This window comes from Argopecten irradians, chromosome 2 (assembly GCF_041381155.1).
Source record: "Argopecten irradians isolate NY chromosome 2, Ai_NY, whole genome shotgun sequence".
Classification (NCBI taxonomy): Eukaryota; Metazoa; Mollusca; class Bivalvia; order Pectinida; family Pectinidae; genus Argopecten; species Argopecten irradians.
The window spans coordinates 21,538,648-21,560,164 of record NC_091135.1 but is presented as its reverse complement, the minus strand read 5'-3'; the positions used below and the strand labels follow the sequence as shown (position 1 = coordinate 21,560,164).

Here is a 21,517-nt window from a genome sequence, read left to right as displayed (position 1 = left end):
TTTAAACAGTCTTTTGATAATAATCCAATTGTTCTCATACTGTACATATCACAATATTTGTGTTACAATCTATCTCATGACCAAAATCCTTGTGCTCATTTTGATGGGTCATGACCAACTGATGAATTAACATTGAACCTATTACCACTAGTATCGAGAATAAAAATTACTGGTTTATTAAACAGAAAACAATAAAAGAGTTGGGTATATGCCATAGGGATGAACATACTAGTTTTATGTTCACTCAACTTATCAGCTTTGGCATGATTTCCCAAATATCGGGACCGATACGAATCCATTGGTTCTCAAAAGTCATGCAATAACATTTACTTGCTTGTCATTTCCTTCCTCGTGTCAACTCCTAGGTGCAGTTTCTCATAGCTGCAGTTTCAATGTTAGACTATAAACAAGGTCCAGTTTACAAAATCCACGGATATTCTCCTTGTTCTTATAAGTTTGTTGATCTTCATGATTCTCCAACAGTCATCAAAATAGTGTCGAGCAAAACTAAAAATTTAAGTCAAAGTAGACTGTTTCCATAAACTTACTGATTTAGAAACACATAAAGATCAAAGTCGCAATGTAGGATGATATAAAGGCAAATACACATAGGAGTGTTCTTCGACTGTAAGCACTGATGAAATCAAAAACCATTTTTGTTGAGAAAAAACAATGTGTATTGTTGATATTGTAAAGCATATTTAGCTCATACTGATGTCAAGAGGATGTCTCCAAGATAAGGACCAATACTTAAATGACTGTTGGGTTAACCTGGCGAAACAATGGGAACTGGAAGACCAGACTACTCACGTTATTTGAAATAGCATATATCTAATGATTTACAGAAAGTTAACATTGAAATAACAAAAATGCATGAACATAATTTGTCAAGTTTGGATCAAAGCGCCACTGAATCATCTGTTAATGTGTTCCAATGAGTCGTTAAACATGTGTAAAAACCAGACAAGAGGGTTTCTCTATAGCTAAGTATCCTAGACAGTTTTATAAGAGCATGCAAACAGTTAAACACAATGTTGTTTAGATATGCAAACAAACTGACGTCATTTAAATATTTTCCGAAGTATGAATAGCAAGTGTTGTTGTGACATGATTCGACGATAACGTCCACTTCATGTGTAAAATCAATTAAAATATAAAAAAGGCTTGAAATATATTAACATACTACTACTATGGATAAACGAACTTTTTGACGTATTCCATATGAATAGAAAACGAATCACAGCTACATGTAGCTGTCGGATGTGCCGATGCTCATCACAATATACTGTTCTTATGTTCCGATATAACACCAATATGGTTTCAAACGATATACTGATATCATATTCAAGATAACAAGACACAGTAGGAGATATGCTGTGTTAGGATAGTAATTTTAAAGTCTCTGTGACAAGAAATAAAAACAATTACACTGACCACGAACACCAGACGATTTGAGTAACATTTACACCGTTGTCAACAGCTACAATCAGGGTATGGGCGAGATGATATTTGGCCAGCTTAGATATAAACAAGGACGTCATATGCATATTTATAAAATGATTAAAATGATGATGACGACACTACCTTTCCCACCGCGTGGTATTTATTCAATATAATCAAACAACACTGAGATACATGTGGCTTATTGTTTCTTCACTCCATAATGGTTCGTGACGTCACTATACAGCCTGATAATCCATAACGACACGTGCTACCTTTAGGTGTCCTTATGAAGCCTACTTTTGTTCTCTCTATAAAAACACAGGAGTACACAAGTTCATTATAAGTTTGGTCTTATCAGCTCGTCAGTTCAACATACATTACACAATCTTTACATGGAATTTTCATAAACACATACTTTGCACAAACGCTCAAACCAAAAACAAATGTAGCTTATAAACATACATATATAGAGAGAGAATTACACGTGATGTCTTTGTGAGTTACATGTTCATTTAGTTGCACAATTGAAATACTCTGATTGTCTAACTACATGTGCCGGGTAGGTAGTATTTTCTGACGATAGTAGTTCAAAGTTTTCGTACTAGATATATATTCAATTTATCTATATACCTCTGGAGTCACATAAGGTACACTATCTTTTTTTCGTTCAACCTTTGTGTAATATGATGATGTGTTGGTTCACTCCATCCAGGAAAGAAATAGACAAGAAATACACAAAACTATCCATTTTCTTTTTGTTATTTTCTAATAAAACACTAATCACATTATTATTCATACATATTGCCAGAATATCTATATTTTGTCTACACATCACTACAAGGTCACTGGACTAAAATCTTGACTGACACATAAAGACTGTTCCCAGCTAATGACCAGTGACATGTTCAGTTATCGAATTTTTCGGGTGACGAGTGTTTGTGTATTCACTTTATACATATATACAAATTGTAGTTGTCAACAAATCAATGGGAATCACATGTACCAGTAATAAATGAACACCATTCACATCGCCATAAACTTTTGTTATCTTTATAAACACCAATTAAATACGTGTACATACACTATAGTCATGACAGTCCTAATCAACTAAGTGGTATTTATATAACATTCGATCACGTAGGAAGGAAATACATTTATATTGGTATATGTAAATTAACTGGAAACGTCACACACCCTACGCATGTATGATACGGTAAGTCTAATGGGATTCTCTCAATTTCAATAACGCCGTCACCACGAATGTTGTAGGTTCAATAGCTTCATTAACATCGATTTCTACAGACTGGAAATATGTCTGCATGTTTTATTAAGAGGACAAGGTGTGTCACTACCTCCTTCTGTACGCCTAGCTGCACAGTTATAGTCGCCCTGCATGACGTCTACTTCACCAATAATATACTCATTAACTTTTTATGTACAGTGACACAGAGAGACATACACCACAGTCTGTTCTTTATCTTCTCGTACTGTTCAGGGTTGACATCGCGTTAATTCATGTGGTTCATGTGTCAGTGGAACATTTAACTGAATATTACATGTATATAGACCTTGACTTGATAAATTAATGACGAAGTACACATAATGACGTCGATACCTTCTATGTAATGCGGAGAATAGTTGACTTTTGGTATCAGTTATGACGTGCAGACAGGACGTTGGAATTACACAAGCTGCCCCTATCGTATGATCTTAAAATCGTAAAAAGCTTAATTTAGGATATTGTTTTTTGTCTTCTTCCTAACTGACTGTCGCCTTCCTAGTGTCTCTTAAACTTGCCTGACATTCAGTTGGGCGTTTGTCCCTGTGAGGAAGGGAGTGGATTCTGTCTGCTGGCCGACACCAACCATAGTCTACAAACTGGTAGTTTCTGCTTCTGCATAGCGCTCAGCATAAAGTGTGAGTGTGAGTGACTGGTTTGCCCGTTGTATGTATTATATGAACGGGTAGGATGTGCTATAAACGAGTTTCTCTTTTACAAGAAGACACAAGCAACACACTGCGTATATGTGAGGCCATCCTTAGATTATCATGGCTTTTAGACCTGATGGGACGTTAAAGGACCACTTCCTTTCCAAAACGCAAAACTGATTTACTTACCGTTAATACTACACTTATCATCGCCTTCTGAACAATTTATTTCAAATAAATAAAATGTTCATTTACATAACGCGGGACGTCTTATGTTTCCCGCCGTCGTAGTTGACTATCACTGCACCAGAAGGCAAATCAACGAAATGAATTCCATCTGTTTGTTATAATTATATATTACGCAGGAAATCTTTCATTTGTTTGGTGTTGTAACCTCATCTTAGGCCATCTATATATATTTTCTTATGCTATTATAATTTTTCAGAAACCTTTAAATTTTGCTCCTGGCCGAGACACACCAAAGTTTGTAAAAGTGATAGTTTTTGCTCCTGCTAAGCGCTCATCATACAGGGAGTAGGACGCCTGGTTTGCCCGTTGACACCTATGTGTTACACTGTCTCAAGACACCTATGTGTTACACTGTCTCAAGACACCTATGCGTTACATTGCCTCAAGACACTTATGTGTTACACTGCCTCAAAACACATATGTGTTACACTGTCTCAAGACACCTATGTGTTACACTGTCTCAAGAACCTATGCGTTACATTGCCTCAAGACACTTATGTGTTACACTGCCTCAAAACACATATGTGTTACACTGCCTCAAGACACCTATGTGTTACACTGCCCCAGATGCTTATTCCATTGCGCCTATTGGTGTTTTGGTATGATGGCTTTGATATAACTATTAACATGTAAATTTACGATATAAATTCATGTCAGAAATAATTGCCACAAATACACTTCATTAGGCCATTTAACTAGACCAGAAAGACGGTTCTTCACATTGATTATTGGCAGCGAGAAATATGCTCAAACATCACTTCCTTAGAAAATATGACCAGTAATACAGCCAATTTACTCTTCACACTATTCCTGGCATAACTTTATGCTCATGAAGGGATAATTGAGTATCGATATCATATGATCAATATTTGTTATTATTTATATAACTTCCTAGCTTTGTCACTAATATTCGCCACTCTTGTGATATAGAATATCAGTGTTAATGGCTGCCTCCTTGCAGAAGCCAAATCATATCTGAAAAATATCGGCTCGACTAGTTTTAATGATTTACGATGTTATAAACTTCAGTTGATATGGTCTAGGGGTTTTGTCGTAGTCGGTCATAAAAACCGATAGGTATAGAAATCCGTAAAATCAATATCGTCAACCCGTGTGGTGAACCCATACCAATATGTTTATAGATTTGTATTATTTATTGTGACAAGAAGATTTATTTTTCGATTGATAAGAATAGTCTCCCAGGCAAGATACTAGTTAAGACGACAAGCAATTTTACATGGTCTTACGTCGGGAAGAAACGAAAGTTGCAGAATTCCTTCGGAGTAATGGTGGTTATTGAAATGTCGGATATGATGATTGATATCAGGAGGGACTGGTGTAGTCATCAGATGCTACAACGGAACGTTCTATCATATAATGGTCTTACGCTAAAATCAAAAGATGAAGGTTTTATTTATTACAGAACCAGGGCTATATGACAATATAACACACTTACAACGATTTTGTGAGGATAACGTAGTAGTTTTTATTTAACGTTTTCTAATATATAGGGTTCTATAAGATGTCTGTAATGTTTGTAGATATCAAAGATATCACTGCGCCCACAACTCAATTTGTTTTATTGTAAAAAGTAAGTATTTTCGCCGAAATTTATGCCTAATTAGTACCCGAGTGAGTTATATGAATTGAATTATACGCATTATTCTCAATATCTTTTGGGGTTATGAAGTCATTACAAAAACGGACGGACATTTTTTTTCATAGACGCTTCGCTTCGCAATAGAATATCCTTTAGTTTTTTTTTACTATGACTTTATAACCCCAAAAGATATTGAGAACTATGCTTAACCATATTTATACAGAAGTGATTTCGTTGGTCTCAGAGTTTCGTTATGACCGTGTTTTGCTGTATTGTAGGTAATCTTTTTGGTGACCTCTTTGGTACCTCGGTTTTATGACCTATTTAAATGACCTGATAACTTTTCATCGACCAATTCAAATGACTGAAGTAATGACTTTTGATAAACAAGCTTAAGTCTTGTTACGTCACCTTTTGTACGTTAACTTCCCTTGATAGATATCTATACAATTTGGACTTTTGCATAAGGACGCCGATGTGACGTTATTTTCCGATAAAGTAATGTCTCGATAACAAGTAGTTGACGTTGTGTTACCGATATAAGACAGTACTTGAGACAACTTCAGATATAAGAATACACAACAAACAACGTAAGCCCTCTTCATCCTTCATTGTTCTACGAAAATATTTATTCCATTGAATGCTTTGAGTGATAGCCAACCTAGGACATTATCCTCATTTTCAATATCAATGAGCAAAACATGAAGTTAATAGACCTTTTCAAATAATGGAAACGGGAACAACATCCTACCGTACACAGCTGAACCGAAATAACCTTTAATAAAAACTCGAACTGTAAGCCAAGGGCTACAAATACTCCCGTTAACCCCCTCCCCAATTTGAAACCATGGCAACCGATTGACATTTAGTTTTTAACATATAAATGTACTTTCTATTGATCCAAACCCATACACTATACATGTAACTATAATATGTATCCTAAGTAACTCTTATACGGCAGATTTCTGAATAACCCATGTGATGACATATCCAAGGACTAATCACGCATTGGCCATTTTATAAACCTGTGAATAGTGACCTAGTTACGATGAATGGCAACAAAACGAATATGAAATAAAGACTTCTTTCATATCCACACATGAACACAAACATTACCTGTGATAATTCATTTAAATCTGCCAATGAATTTTTATGTTTTTATAAGAGCTACACTGGTTTGTAATATCTGGTATACGATTAGAGGACATGAGACTTACATATCAAATATCTAATTTATTTCTATCAATAACTTGAGAACTTTCTGCTCTATTGGTGTGTGGTAGTAATGAATTTAAATGACACGGCTATAAATAAAAGGTACATGTATACCGTCATTACAACTTTTCGACGATTTTTTTATATTATACCTGTCCTTTTTTATTTTATCGGAAGGGTTTATAACTATGCAGTGCTCAGCAAAGGAGCAGAATATTGCCTTGATATTATGAATACAATTTTCTTTACATCATCGAGAGTAAGGACTTTCCCTGAAATAAATGGTTCGTCTCTGAAATCTATCTGAACTACTGTAATACAACTTTCTTTTGGGCTACTAAATTCCGCGATTTCCATTTCAAACACTTTTACGGAGATAAAGTTTTGCGGATTTAAAATTGAATGGAGATACCTTTGAATTGACAAAAATGAATTGGAACTATTTGTTTTAAATTCCATCTATGGTAGTGTAAAATACTTTTTCATAGATGATTTTTTTACGAAATAGGAAATAGTATTGACTCCTGAATATGGTACAATGAAATACGTGTACTATATAAAGAGTCATCAAACGCGTTTGAGGTCCTTTACAAAATCCACATTTTAATTTTATGACCATGGGTCGCCGGTTTTCTGGGGTTACTATAGTTGATATAAGGAAACACATTTGCATGTTTAATTCTCAAAGGAAATCAATCAAATATATCTATACTGCAATGAAAATGAAATTCACTCACTAATTAATGTACATTTGTTAGCCGCTATGAATTCATTTACATTAAGTTTCTAGGTAATATATATATAGTTACCCGCAATATACCCTGTAGCTATAGTTTTCTAGGCTGACAGCATCAATACATGTTGGAATACGATGTCTTACCTTTAAAAGTATCCAGGTTCCTTACAAGACAAAATCTCCATCAACTATAACAAGAGTTACATTATATAATCCCTGATACACACAATCACGTAGATGTTTGGTAAGTAATTGTTAACTGATGATGTCTCACCCAATCGAACTACACCATCCGGTCTCGTCCTAGATTTACCTGTACTGTTTACAGGTAACCTGAATTGTGATCGCCACAGGTAATATTTAAATGTCCGCGCAACCAGAAGCAAACACGGGAAAGCATTATTTATTGGAAACATTAATGAACATGAACTGTGTATTTACACACAACATAGCACACCTTAGAGGGGGGCGAGTACTTCACTAACAAAAGGTGAAAGCTAATGTCATTGCATACAATAACATCAATCAATTATAACACTGGTACATTTACTGTTACATCGTCACTATGTATAAATTGCTCTCTTCGTACTTTACAGAATAGTATACGTTGATAAAGTATAGTTCTATCTGAGTTCGTCTTTTTTGGTCGGAAAGGTCCAGAAACACACACATATATATATATTAATGTATCTGCAGATTGATTCTTTCTATTTCTTGCATTTGATGGGAAACATGCTATTGGTATACAGTATGATGTTTGTAATAAAATTAAAACTACAATTTGTTTTAATGACCAAGTTGATTAAAGAAAAATAAACGAAAGAAAAATAGCAATTGAAACATCAGCTCTGCTTCATATTTGACTATATTGAATAGAGAAATCAGGCAATATAGTATAACATACACATACATGTCCCAGTTTCTCTAAAATATAGAAATACATTTTTAAGGTTCGTTCATCAGAAGTACTACCAACCATGCATGGGTGTCCACGATAAATCAATAATGATGGTCATTTGAGTACTGAAGCATCAGCACGGGTCATTTGGGGACGAATTTCAATGACATAAGGAGAAGGCAAAACCGTCGCCGGGATTCATTTGAAATGGACGCAAATGATCATTAACACGGGTTTACTCATATTTGTGTCGTGAAACTCAATGTTGTTAGCGGATATTTAAAGAAACATTTTGTAAAATCTATCATCATCATCATATCAACGACTTCAGTTTTCGCTGTTATTTGTTTAATACACTTGGACATTTGTTCTTACTCTAACTGAGGGACATGTTGACCACGTACATTATATGGTTGTAATGCCCTTCGTACACCATTTAAAAAAATTCGTTTTATCTCAAAAGTACCTCTTAACTCCTATTTTGTTCCTGGATTTTAAAGATAGTAGTTATGGCAGCCCTATAAATGACCTTCGCTGGGCCATGAGATGCACACCAGAATTTATGAGCCATACTCAAAATTTCAGTATCATTCCTGTCGGACGAACATACATTAAAACTCAAAATAACACCAACATGTCACGTGTGTTATATTTTCTACCACTGACTATGCCACAACAAAGTAGCATATTTTTTTTATAAAACTTTCTTTATACCTTTTGTAAAAATGACAATTTTACTCTTATTTTCAGAGTACGAAAATCTCCATTTATAACTTACTGTAATATATTAAACATAGGCGTATATCAGCTTGTGTGGCGACATTAAATTTAGAATCCATTGCTCCTTACCATACCGATCTATATTAGACCAAGCACATTTTGTAGATAATGATCCACAAATTTCTCTTTCCATTTAAGCAGGAGACTGATGACATTCGAAAGCCACATGACTGACGTGTCAGTATACATATTTTCAATATAGTCCAAATACAACTATGAAGCCCAAATCGCAAAGCTTTAGAAGCCACCCGTCATTCCAAACAGTATCAAAAATTTCTAATGATCTAAAAAGGCAAAAAATAAATTGAATTCATTTCTAAGTTGTATCTTTGATATTCTTGAAGGTTGAAAGAGGTACAGAGGTTACATATTGTTTAAATAAGTTTTATAAGCGAATTGCTGTTTATAAGGAAGGTATTTGAATCAAAGACGCAGTCTATTCGTACAGGCAAAAACTGATTAAAGAATAAAAAAAAAGACACTTAAGTAGTAATGTACGGGATCCGTAAGACGCCCTCGAAATTACATTTGTATGATACTCGTCGCGTAGCTCCCCTATCTATGTATTGACGATTGTTAGGGAAGTAATGATGTAAGACAGATGATGACGTCAGCAGATAGTACTCGGATAGTACTGATCTGTTTCTAACAATGGTCCTGAGAAGATAAAGAAGATACAAAAGGATAAATATCTAAGGAGTGTTGATTGAGCTTTTAAGTGATGGTTTTACAATATAGACACAACAGTGTTATATAAGGCAGATATACGTAATTCCGTGGACTATATCAGAAAATAAACGTGTTTATAAAGACGGTTTCAAAACGAGGGAATAAACTGTATTGGTCAACATGTACTTAGGTCCAGTCTATGTATCAGCTTAAAGATAATAATAATATGTATACAACAACATTAAGTTCTCGCTGATGTTTCAAAAGGAAATACTAGTGCCAACATGTGAACACGTCGAGCTTTTTTGTATGTATATTGCACACAAGGAGGTTTCAATATTAAAACTAATATTACGTGCGCGATTTTCAAACTTGTTACTCGAGATCGATTATTTGGGAAAACAAACATTTGCTCCTTTATAGTTTTGTTACCATACACGTTTGCATCAACATGCGGGCATAGCCTTCACTTCCTGGGAAATGAAAAAGGAAATACAATCCGTCATCACTTTGTCAGCTTTGGGTTTCCCTCCGGTTATTTCTTTATTTATACCGCCTTTCGCTGCATCCATTTACTCCATTCTGAGATGTTCATTGACACCCCGAATCTGGTAGGGTTGACGGGATCGTCAGTTCTCTTCATGAAATAAACTCTTATATCGACGAGCGTCACGTAGACACTGGTATATTTACTCTGTAAACGAGTAACACTAAAAAAAACGGTTAGGGCAAGTCCTTCACGACTTCTTACTTGTTAGAAGTATCCAGCTCCGAGAGATCCTCCACGACTTCTTACTTGTTAGAAGCCTCCAACTCCGAGAGATCCTCCACGACTTCTTACTTATCAGAAGCCTCCAGCTCCGAGAGATCCTCCACGACTTCTTACTTGTTAGAATCCTCCAGCTCCGAGAGATCCTCCACGACTTCTTACTTGTTAGAAGCCTCCAGCTCCGAGAGATCCTCCACGACTTCTTACTTGTTAGAAGCCTCCAGCTCCGAGACGCGTACTATTTCTGCGTCTATTTCTTGTCAATGCTCGTCGATTGCCTCCCGTTGGACACTTAGGGAAACCCCTGTAAAAGATTAATAGATAAATCTACAATAGTGTTCAGAACATGTTTTTATATTACGAAAATACGGCAGATGTTTTTCGCATGTACATACCTTCGTTTTCGACAGACTGAAGTTGTCCATCTTCGGATCAGTTTCTTTATGTTAACACGGAGTTCATCGTTGCACACACCCGTATAAATTCTCTTGTAGAGCCATATTGAAGACTGACGATCGAACACTAAAATACCCGGTTCTTATAACCCGAACATTTTATCTATGACATGTATCCCTAACAATCTAAATAAATCCGAAAATATCTATTAAGCACTCTAATGAATTATAGTTTGTTTTGAGAAATCGGAGTCTGGTTAACAGATATTTTAACGAAATATAATTCCATATGATCTCCTTCATGATCCATTTCTAACTAGCCTAACATCTTTGTCCCAGAAATCGTTTATGGAATTCCGTATCTCTGCCTCATATAACACTGTTGTGTCTATATTGTAAAATCATCACTTATAATCTCAATCAACACTCCTTAGATATTTATCCTTTTGTATCTTCTTTATCTTCTCAGGACCATTGTTAGATACAGATCAGTACTATCCGAGTACTATCTGCTGACGCCATCATCTCTCTTTCATCACGACTTCCCTTACAATCGTCAATACATAGGGAAGCACCGAGTATCATAATTTCGAGGGCGTCTTACGGATCCCGTACATTACTACTCACATATTAATTTTAAGGTAATGCGTCTATAACTACCGGGGTCATCTGTAGTTATATGTGCCGTAATTTTCATAATCACGAATCAAGAAGAGTTTTTAATATGTTATTCACCACCAAAAATTAACGACATTTTGAGAATAACAATACTTACAATGCATAGGTGTTCATTTTAAATATAAATCAGCGCTGAACACGACTTTTGGCAATACTGACAAAATTCATTATGTTTACATCTATAATTTCATGTAACATTTTTACAGTGTTATAAGTAATTATTGTAAAGAAAAACCCTCAAGAATTTTTCCATCTGAACATCATACATACACAAGGCATAAGAACAAGAATTCTACAGTGCGAAACTTCTTGTGTCGTAGCTAATTGTTTAAAGGCATCATACATGTTTGTCTGTCCATTAGAAGGATTTTTCACACCTTACTAATAGATAACCGAAGAAAAAAACGTCAATTTTTTTTTATAACTTTCAGATTGTTCCTTTCCCATTCTTCTGGTATTTGAACAATAAGATTAACAATTCTGTTACTCTAAATGACTTTAGCTGTCAATAGGCCATGAATCATCATAGAAATAAAAAAACAAAACACAACAAAGTGTTAAAAACGGGATATATTACACACAAGATAGCGGAACTAAAAAGAAATCAGACAAATAAACAAAAGACACCAGCAGGCATGAAGATATTAGGATAATGTTGAAGATACATGACTGGACCAGCTTCGTGTTAATAGTGTTTTATTATCAAAGGTAACAATGTAAATTAAAAAGAATTCATTTTTGATTTAATTAAGAATAATCCTCATGTTCAAAAACGGTAATTGCGATTGGCTACTTCCTTCGATTGACTGTCGTCAGTGCCCAATGCTATTGTGTATACATTTAAGGACTCAGGAGTTATTTCCCTTCATAAACTCGTTTTATCAAAGGGGTGCAATTCTTTGATACTATTTAGCCTGTGTTTAGGTCACCCTGAGACGAAGTCTCGAGTGATCTATATTATTTAATCCCCTTTGCCCGTTGCCATCCGCCGTGTGTCCGTACATTACGATATAAACACGTTACACTTTCGACTTCTCCAATACTGACAAATAAAAATAATTCAATTTTGCACAAATCTTCGATGGCGTACGATCAATTGCGCGGTAAATACTTTCAAATCTTTCAATATATGTCGAAACGAACTATAGTTTTATTGCAATCCTAATCTAGCGAGATACTCTATACATGTACCCAAACATATAGACAGTGCGTAATTAAACAGACCATACATACGGAGGCCAAGATATAATAAATTAAATCATGGAATGATTTTTACCGAATTTATTCCAGACCCCAAAATCGTTTGAAAAAGATCTATTCGTAGATTCTTAAACATTAATCGATAATTAATCAATGATGAAATCAAAATAATTGTATTTCAGATAGCTGCCTGCCAGCCTTATATGCAAACCATTGATATTAGCCAGTGTATTAAGGATGTTATATTACAAATCACAAAAAAAAACCCAACAACATCTTTTTAGGTTAGTAAAACTGCGATTTTATCAATTTGTAAAAGATTTAAAATGCTATGAAATCACCGCTTGACAATGTATAGATGTTTAGAATCAAAACACGATGTTTCTGCTATCAGATAAAATGTAAGATAAATGAATGAGATCAACGCTAACCCAAAGCGGAAATCTAGAATACTGACCGCTCCAATATTTGTACAACAGACAAGATATACCTAGATGAACGAGAACTTAACAACATCAATGCAGAACGTGTTTTCCGATTGAACGAGCCCACGTATTGTAACGTTCTCGCGATTTACGAATTTCTGCCTTTATCACAGGAACAGCTGGTGACTTCATCATGTCGCATTGCTCTTTCGATATATTAAACGCTGTTGACCACTTTGATTCCTCCACCGTCATGGTATTGTGGCCACTATCGCAAAACAAATGGACACGATTTAATAATTTATTAAAATACGTCACTTCCTATTGCAGCGACGGCCCTTCCGCTTCGACCCGCATCATATATATTTGTTCAAAATGGCGATGTAGTTCAAAATCTGCATAGTTCCATTCAGATAAGAAGTCAATGTCGTCATTATAAAGCACAAAATCTTTTTTCTTCTTTTCATGATTAACGTTGAGTGGGATAAAGATAACGTCTTCCACAGACCAAGATAAGTATCGTCTCATTAATATGACGGATTCCGTAAAATGTTCCATCAACATTACAAGGTTATAATCCAAGGACAGATTTCCTATAAAATATTGTATGAACGCTTTGTCATCAAAGCTAGACATTGGAAGTCCTAGATCATGTGACATAGGATTTCTCACGTGATAGGTACTCAGGCTTGAATATCTGTCTTGGTGAAGGAAGTACTCGTGGAAGATTTCAGGGATCGGTTGTTTACCAATAGTGTGTGTTGTTGCAACCTCTAGTGCTGACAGAAAGTTGTAATACATCGCGGCTGAAACAAACTGATCAGCAGGATTCCGGAGAATTGTGAGGTAGACCGAATCCTTTGGCATGATTTTAGAAAATGCCTTTTTGTCATAGATAACATGATTACATAAAATATTATACTCTTCACCGCGCGGAAGGGGGACTATATTTGGAGTATGAAGAGTGATATTGAAGCCCAGGTAGTTCCAGTGATCGCCCGTTGTATCTATTGGAACCACAAGATTTAGATGCTTAGAGTTAGCATATCGGTAGAACATGTTCATCAGTGTAGAACCCCCGACCTTGTGGACTTTGAGGAATACGACGTTTTTTGCGGGTGAGGTTCTCCGAGGTACGCGGAAGGATATGGACGTGTCGTCTGGAGATGATGGACCATCCGCCGTTCGATATGTCATATTTCCATCATACTGGTGATACGATATAACCCAAATGAAGACAGTAATGGAGACTCTGAAAAGTAAAATAAAACTGTCAAACAGCATTCTTATTAGTTAATGTTTCACGTCACGTGCATTTTCAATGGTCATACGTGCGTGTAAGAGGGACACGATATGCCATCAGGCTTATACCTCGTCGTTCGGGGGTCAAAATTATGTAATTCTAAAAAGTAAGATTAACAAACATACCCGAAATTTAAGGTAAAATATTGTGTTTTCATTGTGTAAATGCCTTGTACATGTACTACCTCCGGATACTGTTCTAGTGTAGGATAGTTAGATGTATTTACACAAATTCATTTTTAAACAACCAATATCATGTAACTGGAACAACATAATTCTACCATTTCCCGTTGTGAATAATTGGTCTTTTGGCTGGTTAAACCTTGTAACTAAAGAAATTTCCAAATTCTACTTTATTATCTGGTAACCATTGCATAATGTGTATATACTATTGAGTAATGATTATTATTTACTAAATATATATCATAAAGGTTAAGATGAAATCTGATACAAATCACTTTGTATGTATTTTGTATTGTATATTATATTATGCTCGTCAGTACTCAGTTGACAGTGCTATAGGAAATGTAAACAAGTGCCCTCGTCATTAGCTGACGGATTTCAAAATAACAATAAAGAGGTTTTATCAGATCCAATTTAATATGTATTTGACATCCAAATAGAATATGTGTTCAAACATTGTAACGGTAATAAACAACAAAATGAATGGCTGCACGGGACTACAACCGGGGGGCTTTCAGGAATGTTTTGGGAACTCCATAGTTACATTTCAAATCAATCTGTAGCTATAACGTTCACCAATCGGAACTATATCTTCTGTCATCCTGACTACCGTTGTTACCCAACACCGTTTTTAATTTGACGACGAACATGCAAAAGTAGACTTATTCATGTTAATGCGTTAAAGGTGGTATGAACGTAATTGGATACAGACATATTCAAAGAAATTTAAATATTGTATTTTTTATTTTAGTGATTATACTTATTTAATTTCATTTTTAAGATGATAGTCATGATAATTGAATGCATCGCCATAATATATTTAAAATTACAATAATCCATTGATATGATTCATATATGGGCGTGTCCGCCGATGGCCATACATGTATACTAATAGTCTCAGAAGCAAAGTGACCTGACACGATATTTTTAACCAACAGAATACACACACATATATATTATGGTATTTTTCTCGGAAGGCTTTTAGACTTTACATAGTCTCGCAAACCCCAGACTCTCGCCGCCCTGAACGAGTTCAGCTGCGAGAGTCTGCAGGGGAATGCAAGACTAGATTTTACATATCGTGACTGCATTATGCAAATTAAGTAGTGATGCGCTTTGTCGGTAAAATCGAGAAGCGTTCCGAAGAAGAAATGATCATGGCGGTGATGATAAGTGAACACCATGATGTTTAAAGGCCCACTACCTTTCCGGAGCAAAACATAAAGGTTTCTTAAAAACCTTAATAACAACAGAAAATATATACCGATGGCCTAAGATGAGGTTACAACACCAAACATGCACAACATTTCCTGCGTAATACATGATAACAGTGGAGAGTAATTTCGCTGTTTTGCCGTCTGACGCAATTATACTCAACTACCGTGCGGTATTTAGGACGACAGCGGGAAACATAAGACGACCCGCGTTATGAAAATTAACATTTTATTTATTTTAATCAAATTGTTCAGAAAGTGATGATATGTGTAAGTTAACGGTAAGTTAATAACTTTTGTGACTCTACAAAATTATCGATCTCGTTTTTCATTCCCATTTTAAAAATTAAAAGCCGTTTCAGAGAGGTAGTGGGCCTTTAAATGGAGTTTCTACAAAGTACGGGACATGGCACCTCCAAAGGAGATTGTGGATGAACACAGTTATGGGTACTGTTTACCACCACAAGCGTAGATTTTGTTATTTTAGCTTGGTTTTGAGGTACACCTTAGAGCGGACAGGGAAATTTCTACCTAGCATATTTTTCGTAAGTTTCCCGATTCATCAGGCCATAACTTTGTCAATACTTGCCCAATTTTGTTCATCAAGCACCCATTGGAAAGATAAATTATTTCTCTTTAAGGTAAAATATGTTTATTTAAAAAACTATGGTTTAAAAAGGTCTGTTTTTCTCGACCGCCGAATTCATACCCTTGATACTATGATATTATATATATACACTGTTGGTTAACAAATATTGTGCCAGCTCCCTGTGCCAAAAAGAGGGTTGACTTCTCTCCTAACGCAATGACACAACATTGGAAAACTAAACTTACTTACAGAACATTATGACGAAAATAATAATAAGTACTTACATAATCACTAGATTTGTGATCCACTTCGAATAAAAACGCATGGTTACCACATATATCTGAAAAGCAAGGCAAAATGTTCAAGACTGAAATACTAAAACATTTGATAATAAGAGGGCAAAGAGGACCGTAATGGTCATCTGACTATTAATACAATATATCATAGAACTAAAGGGCACAGTAAGTCGTTTAAAGATGTAGTCTATTCGTTCCCTGTGACCCTGAATGAATGTCAAAGTCCTAATTAGCGGACTTGGTAGCCCTTTATCCCAATATGATATAGGCCCAATATCAAGTCACTAGGTCTATTATTTATTGGCAAGAAGTTCCTAGAAGAGTTTATCCTATTTGACCCCTGCGAGTTTTAATGAAGATCAATATTATTCATTTGAACAAACTTGGTAGCCCTTAGTAAATGACAAGAAGTCGTTTAAAGATTTTTATTCTTTTTGAATGAAGGACAACGTCATTCATCTGAACAAACTTGGTAGTCCTTCATTTAAAGATGCTCCACCGCTGACAAGTGGGTTTTTTCACTATTAAAAACAGTAGCAGACGATTTGGTATTTTTCATCAGTTACAAAAATTACTTACTTTACATCATTACCACAATTGAAATGTTTGAGCTTCTAATTTTACTTCAAGTTAAAAATATAAAAAATAATTAATTGCATCCCGAAATAATTCCGTGGCACTATATCTTATATGGAATTAAGTACTGATTGCGCATGCACCAAAAGCAAAATAAATTATCTTATATTATTTTTTGTGTTAATTAGACATATATACACATGATTAAACACCAATTATTGTTCAAGTGATGAATATCATTTATGCTCTGTCGGCGGTGGAGCATCTTTAAAGCATGCTACAGTTCCAATGCGAGTACTCTACGCATACGGCTATTAAGAAAACAAGAGGCCCAATAGGCCTTAACAGTCAGCTGACTGTTAATACAATATATAATAGATCTCAAATACAGTAAGTTGTATGTTAAACAATTGTAACATATTTTACCTCCTGTGACCATGAATGAAGGTCAAGGTCATTCATTTGAACAAACTTGGTAGCCTTTCATCCCATCATTTCACAGACCCAATATCAAGTCTCTAGTCCTATTTATTATTCACAAGAAGTCGTTTAAAGATTTCAGTCTATATGACCTCTGTGACTTGAATGAAGATCAAGGTCATTCATTTGATCAAACTTGGTAGCCCTTCATCTAGCATGCTACAGACCAAATATCAATAACCTGAGTTTTTTGGTTCTGAAGAAGAAGTCGTTTAAAGATTTTAGTCTTTTTGACCCCATGTGACTTTTGACTGTGATGAAGGTCAATTTCATTCATTTGAACAAACTTGGTAGCCTTTCATGTTGTTGGGGAAGTTAAAAATCCTCTTTGAGGTATTTTTAACTTTGTGGCCGTGTTCTACTGTATCAAACCACCACCTTAATATCAATATTGAGATGTTCTAGATCATGTTATGTTTCATAATCTTTTCACGTAATTTTATACGACTGAATTATGTGTCAATTTGTTTGCATAATATTTGTTATATTACTTTGATATGAGTTATATATATTTTTTATAATAAATATGTCACCTTAAGGTGGCCATTTTTAATTAACTCTTTGTTTTCTGTATGTGGATCGTGCATAAATGCAAGCTATACGTAAAGCTAATTTTATGTACTGACACTTATGGAAATAATTGTGTACAATTTTAGTAGGAGTTGTTTCCCTTTGCTTGGCTGGCTCTTATATGGGGAACCGTATGACGTCATCTTTTGTAAAAGAATCTGATTGGCTATGTCATAAGCCCTTCATCTAAGAAAGAAAAATCATGGGCACCATATTTGCATAAATTTTGTGCAATATTTTCTTGATATTAATCGAACAAGTTGCCAAAAAGAACCCACCCTTATAATAGTCTTATACTGGGTAATAAAAGGCCCATGGGTAATAGCCGAAAATGCTCTCCTTTTCTTAGACTAATAAATTAATTTGTATACAAGGACTATTCAGTAGAAGTTATCAGTTTCTGAAAATGGTCAAGCCGGGTGAGATCACTCAAATAAACAAACTAGGAAATGCTCCGTCAAACATGCTACGAACCCTTCTTAGTACTTTAAACATTTAACTTAGTGAGGAGTTGTTTTCACATATTTGACTCCTACGTACTTGAACGTACGGCAGTGTGCAGCCCAGCATTACAGCTTACTTGGCCACTGTGACCTTGAATGATGTTCAAGGACATTCATTTGAACAAACGTGGTAACCCTTCACCTTGGCACTCTACGGCCCCGAATTCAGATATCTAGACCTCTTAGCTGTTACCAAGAAGTTCCTCTAAAATAGCCTGTTTGTCCCTTCTTGATTGAAGGTCGTTTAAACAAAACTGTCATCTCAGTATATTACAGGCCTAATATTAGTTCTCTGTGTCAAAGAAATTATTAAAAAATGTTAGTGTATTTTATTCCTGTGACCTTGAATGAATGTCAAGGTCATTCATTTGAACCAAACTTGGTAGCCCTTTATCCAAGTATGATATAGACCCATTATCAGATATCTAAGCCTCTTAGTTATGTTATTGACAATATATCGTTTAAAGAGTTTATTCTCTTTGACTAAACACAAGCGTTTGGCTCTAAAGACATTTTCCTCTCTATACATGTATATATGTAATACTGTGTCAAGGTCTATAACTCGACCGGCCATATTACACTACCCAATTTCAGAAAAAGTATGATTATTAACAAACTGTATAAGATGTGACAATTGGAATACTCGCAGACGGATAATTTATCGTTAATTTGGTATATGATACAATTTATATCATGTCGTATAAATGTCACTAGGTATCCAGAAACATCGGAAAACAACCAGATTTCAATTGGTCGGACATAGACGTCCTCCGATAAACACGCCAGGGCTCTAATGAGTAGCCCAAAACTAACCAAACTGTGCTGCAAGTCAACACTTCAGCTTCATTAGAACTATAAAACAAACTTACCAGTATGTAACTTTATATCTATAGTCCATCCATTTGCTCAATACAGCACTTTAAAATTTTCAATTGAAAAAATACAATGTATGTGTCTGTAGCCGCCATGTTAGTATGTGTGTAGTATATTTGTTTTCTCGGCGTTGATTGGTCGATTAATTTTCGAGAGCCATTCAACGCCTTTTGTTTGATACTTATTTCATTATTTTAAAGTAGAACAGAAATACCTTAAGAAAAAATGTTAACCGTCATAGAAATGAGTAAAAGGGCTTTTGTGGTTTCTACTTCTGACAAAATAGGTAAAAATAGGTAAAAAGTAGACCAAGATTAGTGACAAGATACTATAGAATTGTATACAGGTATGTATCGCTACAACTCATTTTCCTCTGAGAAAACGCGTTTCATTGTCGTTAGAAGCTATTGTTGTCACTATAAGAATGTTCACTAAAAAGGCTTTTGTCTACAGGGGCATGGAGAAATAATACACGTAGCGACCTACACTCGCGTATGTACCAAAAAAATGTTAACCATCGTCCCCGTGTGTGTATACTGTTAAATGTAGGTGTATTTTTTCTTATTGTGTTTTACGACTTAAAGGGTTTATTGTCTGTTACATAACCACCCTATAAACAGCTATACTACACTCTCCTCTATATATGTTCGATATAAAGTAATACTTAAATTGGGCAAGTATTGTAGATGGCGATTGTCGCCCGTGAATAACCTGTATTTTTAGATGGGATAACAACCAAAGTAAATATACATAGGAATTTTGTATGTCGCCCCTTAGGCCATACAGTACAATCATCTGTAGTGGTCAGTATTGTCCGCAGTTATTTTGATAGGAAATTAGTGACAAATGACCGGTGTTCAGTCACACTGGGAGATTAAAAAGTGTAAGTCAGAGTGGTGGTATAATGCAATGACTTTATTTTCCTAAACATCAGTGAGGACGTGCACTATATATATATACATATATATATATATATATGAACACATTATCCAAAGTGAAATTAAATCAACTACATAAAAATACATAATTTACTGGCAATACTACTGAACTAGTTTGTATGTTTGATTAAATTAACGTCCTATTAACCACAAGGGTCATGTAAGGGCGGCTTCCCGTGTGTAGCGTGTATGAAGCACGCGATGCGTGTATCTATAGAGAGACTGCAGTATATTCGTGTTGTGTTTTCTTGTATAGTTGAAGTCTATCCTTTTTATATTACTATACTACTGAAGTATGCAACCGAAGACACACAGCAGCATACCCCATCCGGTCACATTATACTGACAACAGGCAAACCAGTCGTCCCACTCCCTGTATGACGAGCGTTAAGCAGGAGCAGAAACTACCACTTTTACAGAATTTGGTGTGTCGAAGGCCAGGGGTCAGAACCCAGAGCCTACCTCACAGGGGCGAGCGCTCAACAGAAGGCCAAAAGTGAGGCGGTGTCAAGGGTGACTTTAGGAATAAGAAAGTTCGCTAGGAAGAAGAGAAAAAATAAGATCATTAATTTAGTCGCCTTTTACGATCCATGCAATAAAGGACAGCTGGTACAATTCTAACGTTCTATCTGCAGAGCCTGTCGTGTATAATTTTTATAGTTTGCAACATTGCATAGAATGTCAAATTTAAAAGTAAGTTGGCTTTTAATATAAATGTAGTACCTTGAAAAAACTTTCCCTAACTTCTGTAAAACTGTACTTTGAAGACCTTAAGTCACTAATGTTTGTGTGAAACTAGGCTCCGGTATATGAACATGTATAATGTACAGATCTAGATGAATACCAGGGTTATCTGCAGAAGACAATTACTGTGGTCGTGTTAGTGCGGCTAATAAGTATAACTTACCTATTATCCTTCTAGCTGAATGCACTTCAAAAATGAGTCCGTTGATGGTGTAAGTCGACCTTGCATTGGGCTGTTGTTGGATTCACGGAGAAATCGTCCC

General features: G+C 35.4%; 1 protein-coding gene across 1 annotated transcript; it reads right to left on the bottom strand.

Annotated features, from left to right (window-relative positions):
- Positions 1–11,545: 11,545 nt before the first annotated feature.
- LOC138314806 (galactose-3-O-sulfotransferase 2-like) lies at positions 11,546–21,517 on the bottom strand. Its single transcript, XM_069255355.1, has 3 exons — positions 21,418–21,517; positions 16,559–16,614; positions 11,546–14,238 (listed from the first exon to the last, which is right to left on the bottom strand). Exons 2-3 carry the CDS (start codon positions 16,597–16,599, stop codon positions 13,308–13,310), a joined length of 972 nt encoding a protein of 323 aa, XP_069111456.1. The 5' UTR covers positions 16,600–16,614; positions 21,418–21,517; the 3' UTR covers positions 11,546–13,307.

Excerpts from the sequence above, each read along its gene's own strand:
- LOC138314806 (XM_069255355.1), bottom strand. The coding sequence starts at position 16,599 with ATGCGTTTTTATTCGAAGTGGATCACAAATCTAGTGATTAT. Across the intron at positions 14,239-16,558 it reads ATCACAAATCTAGTGATTAT|AGTCTCCATTACTGTCTTCA; the intron begins GTAAGTACTTAT and ends TTTACTTTTCAG.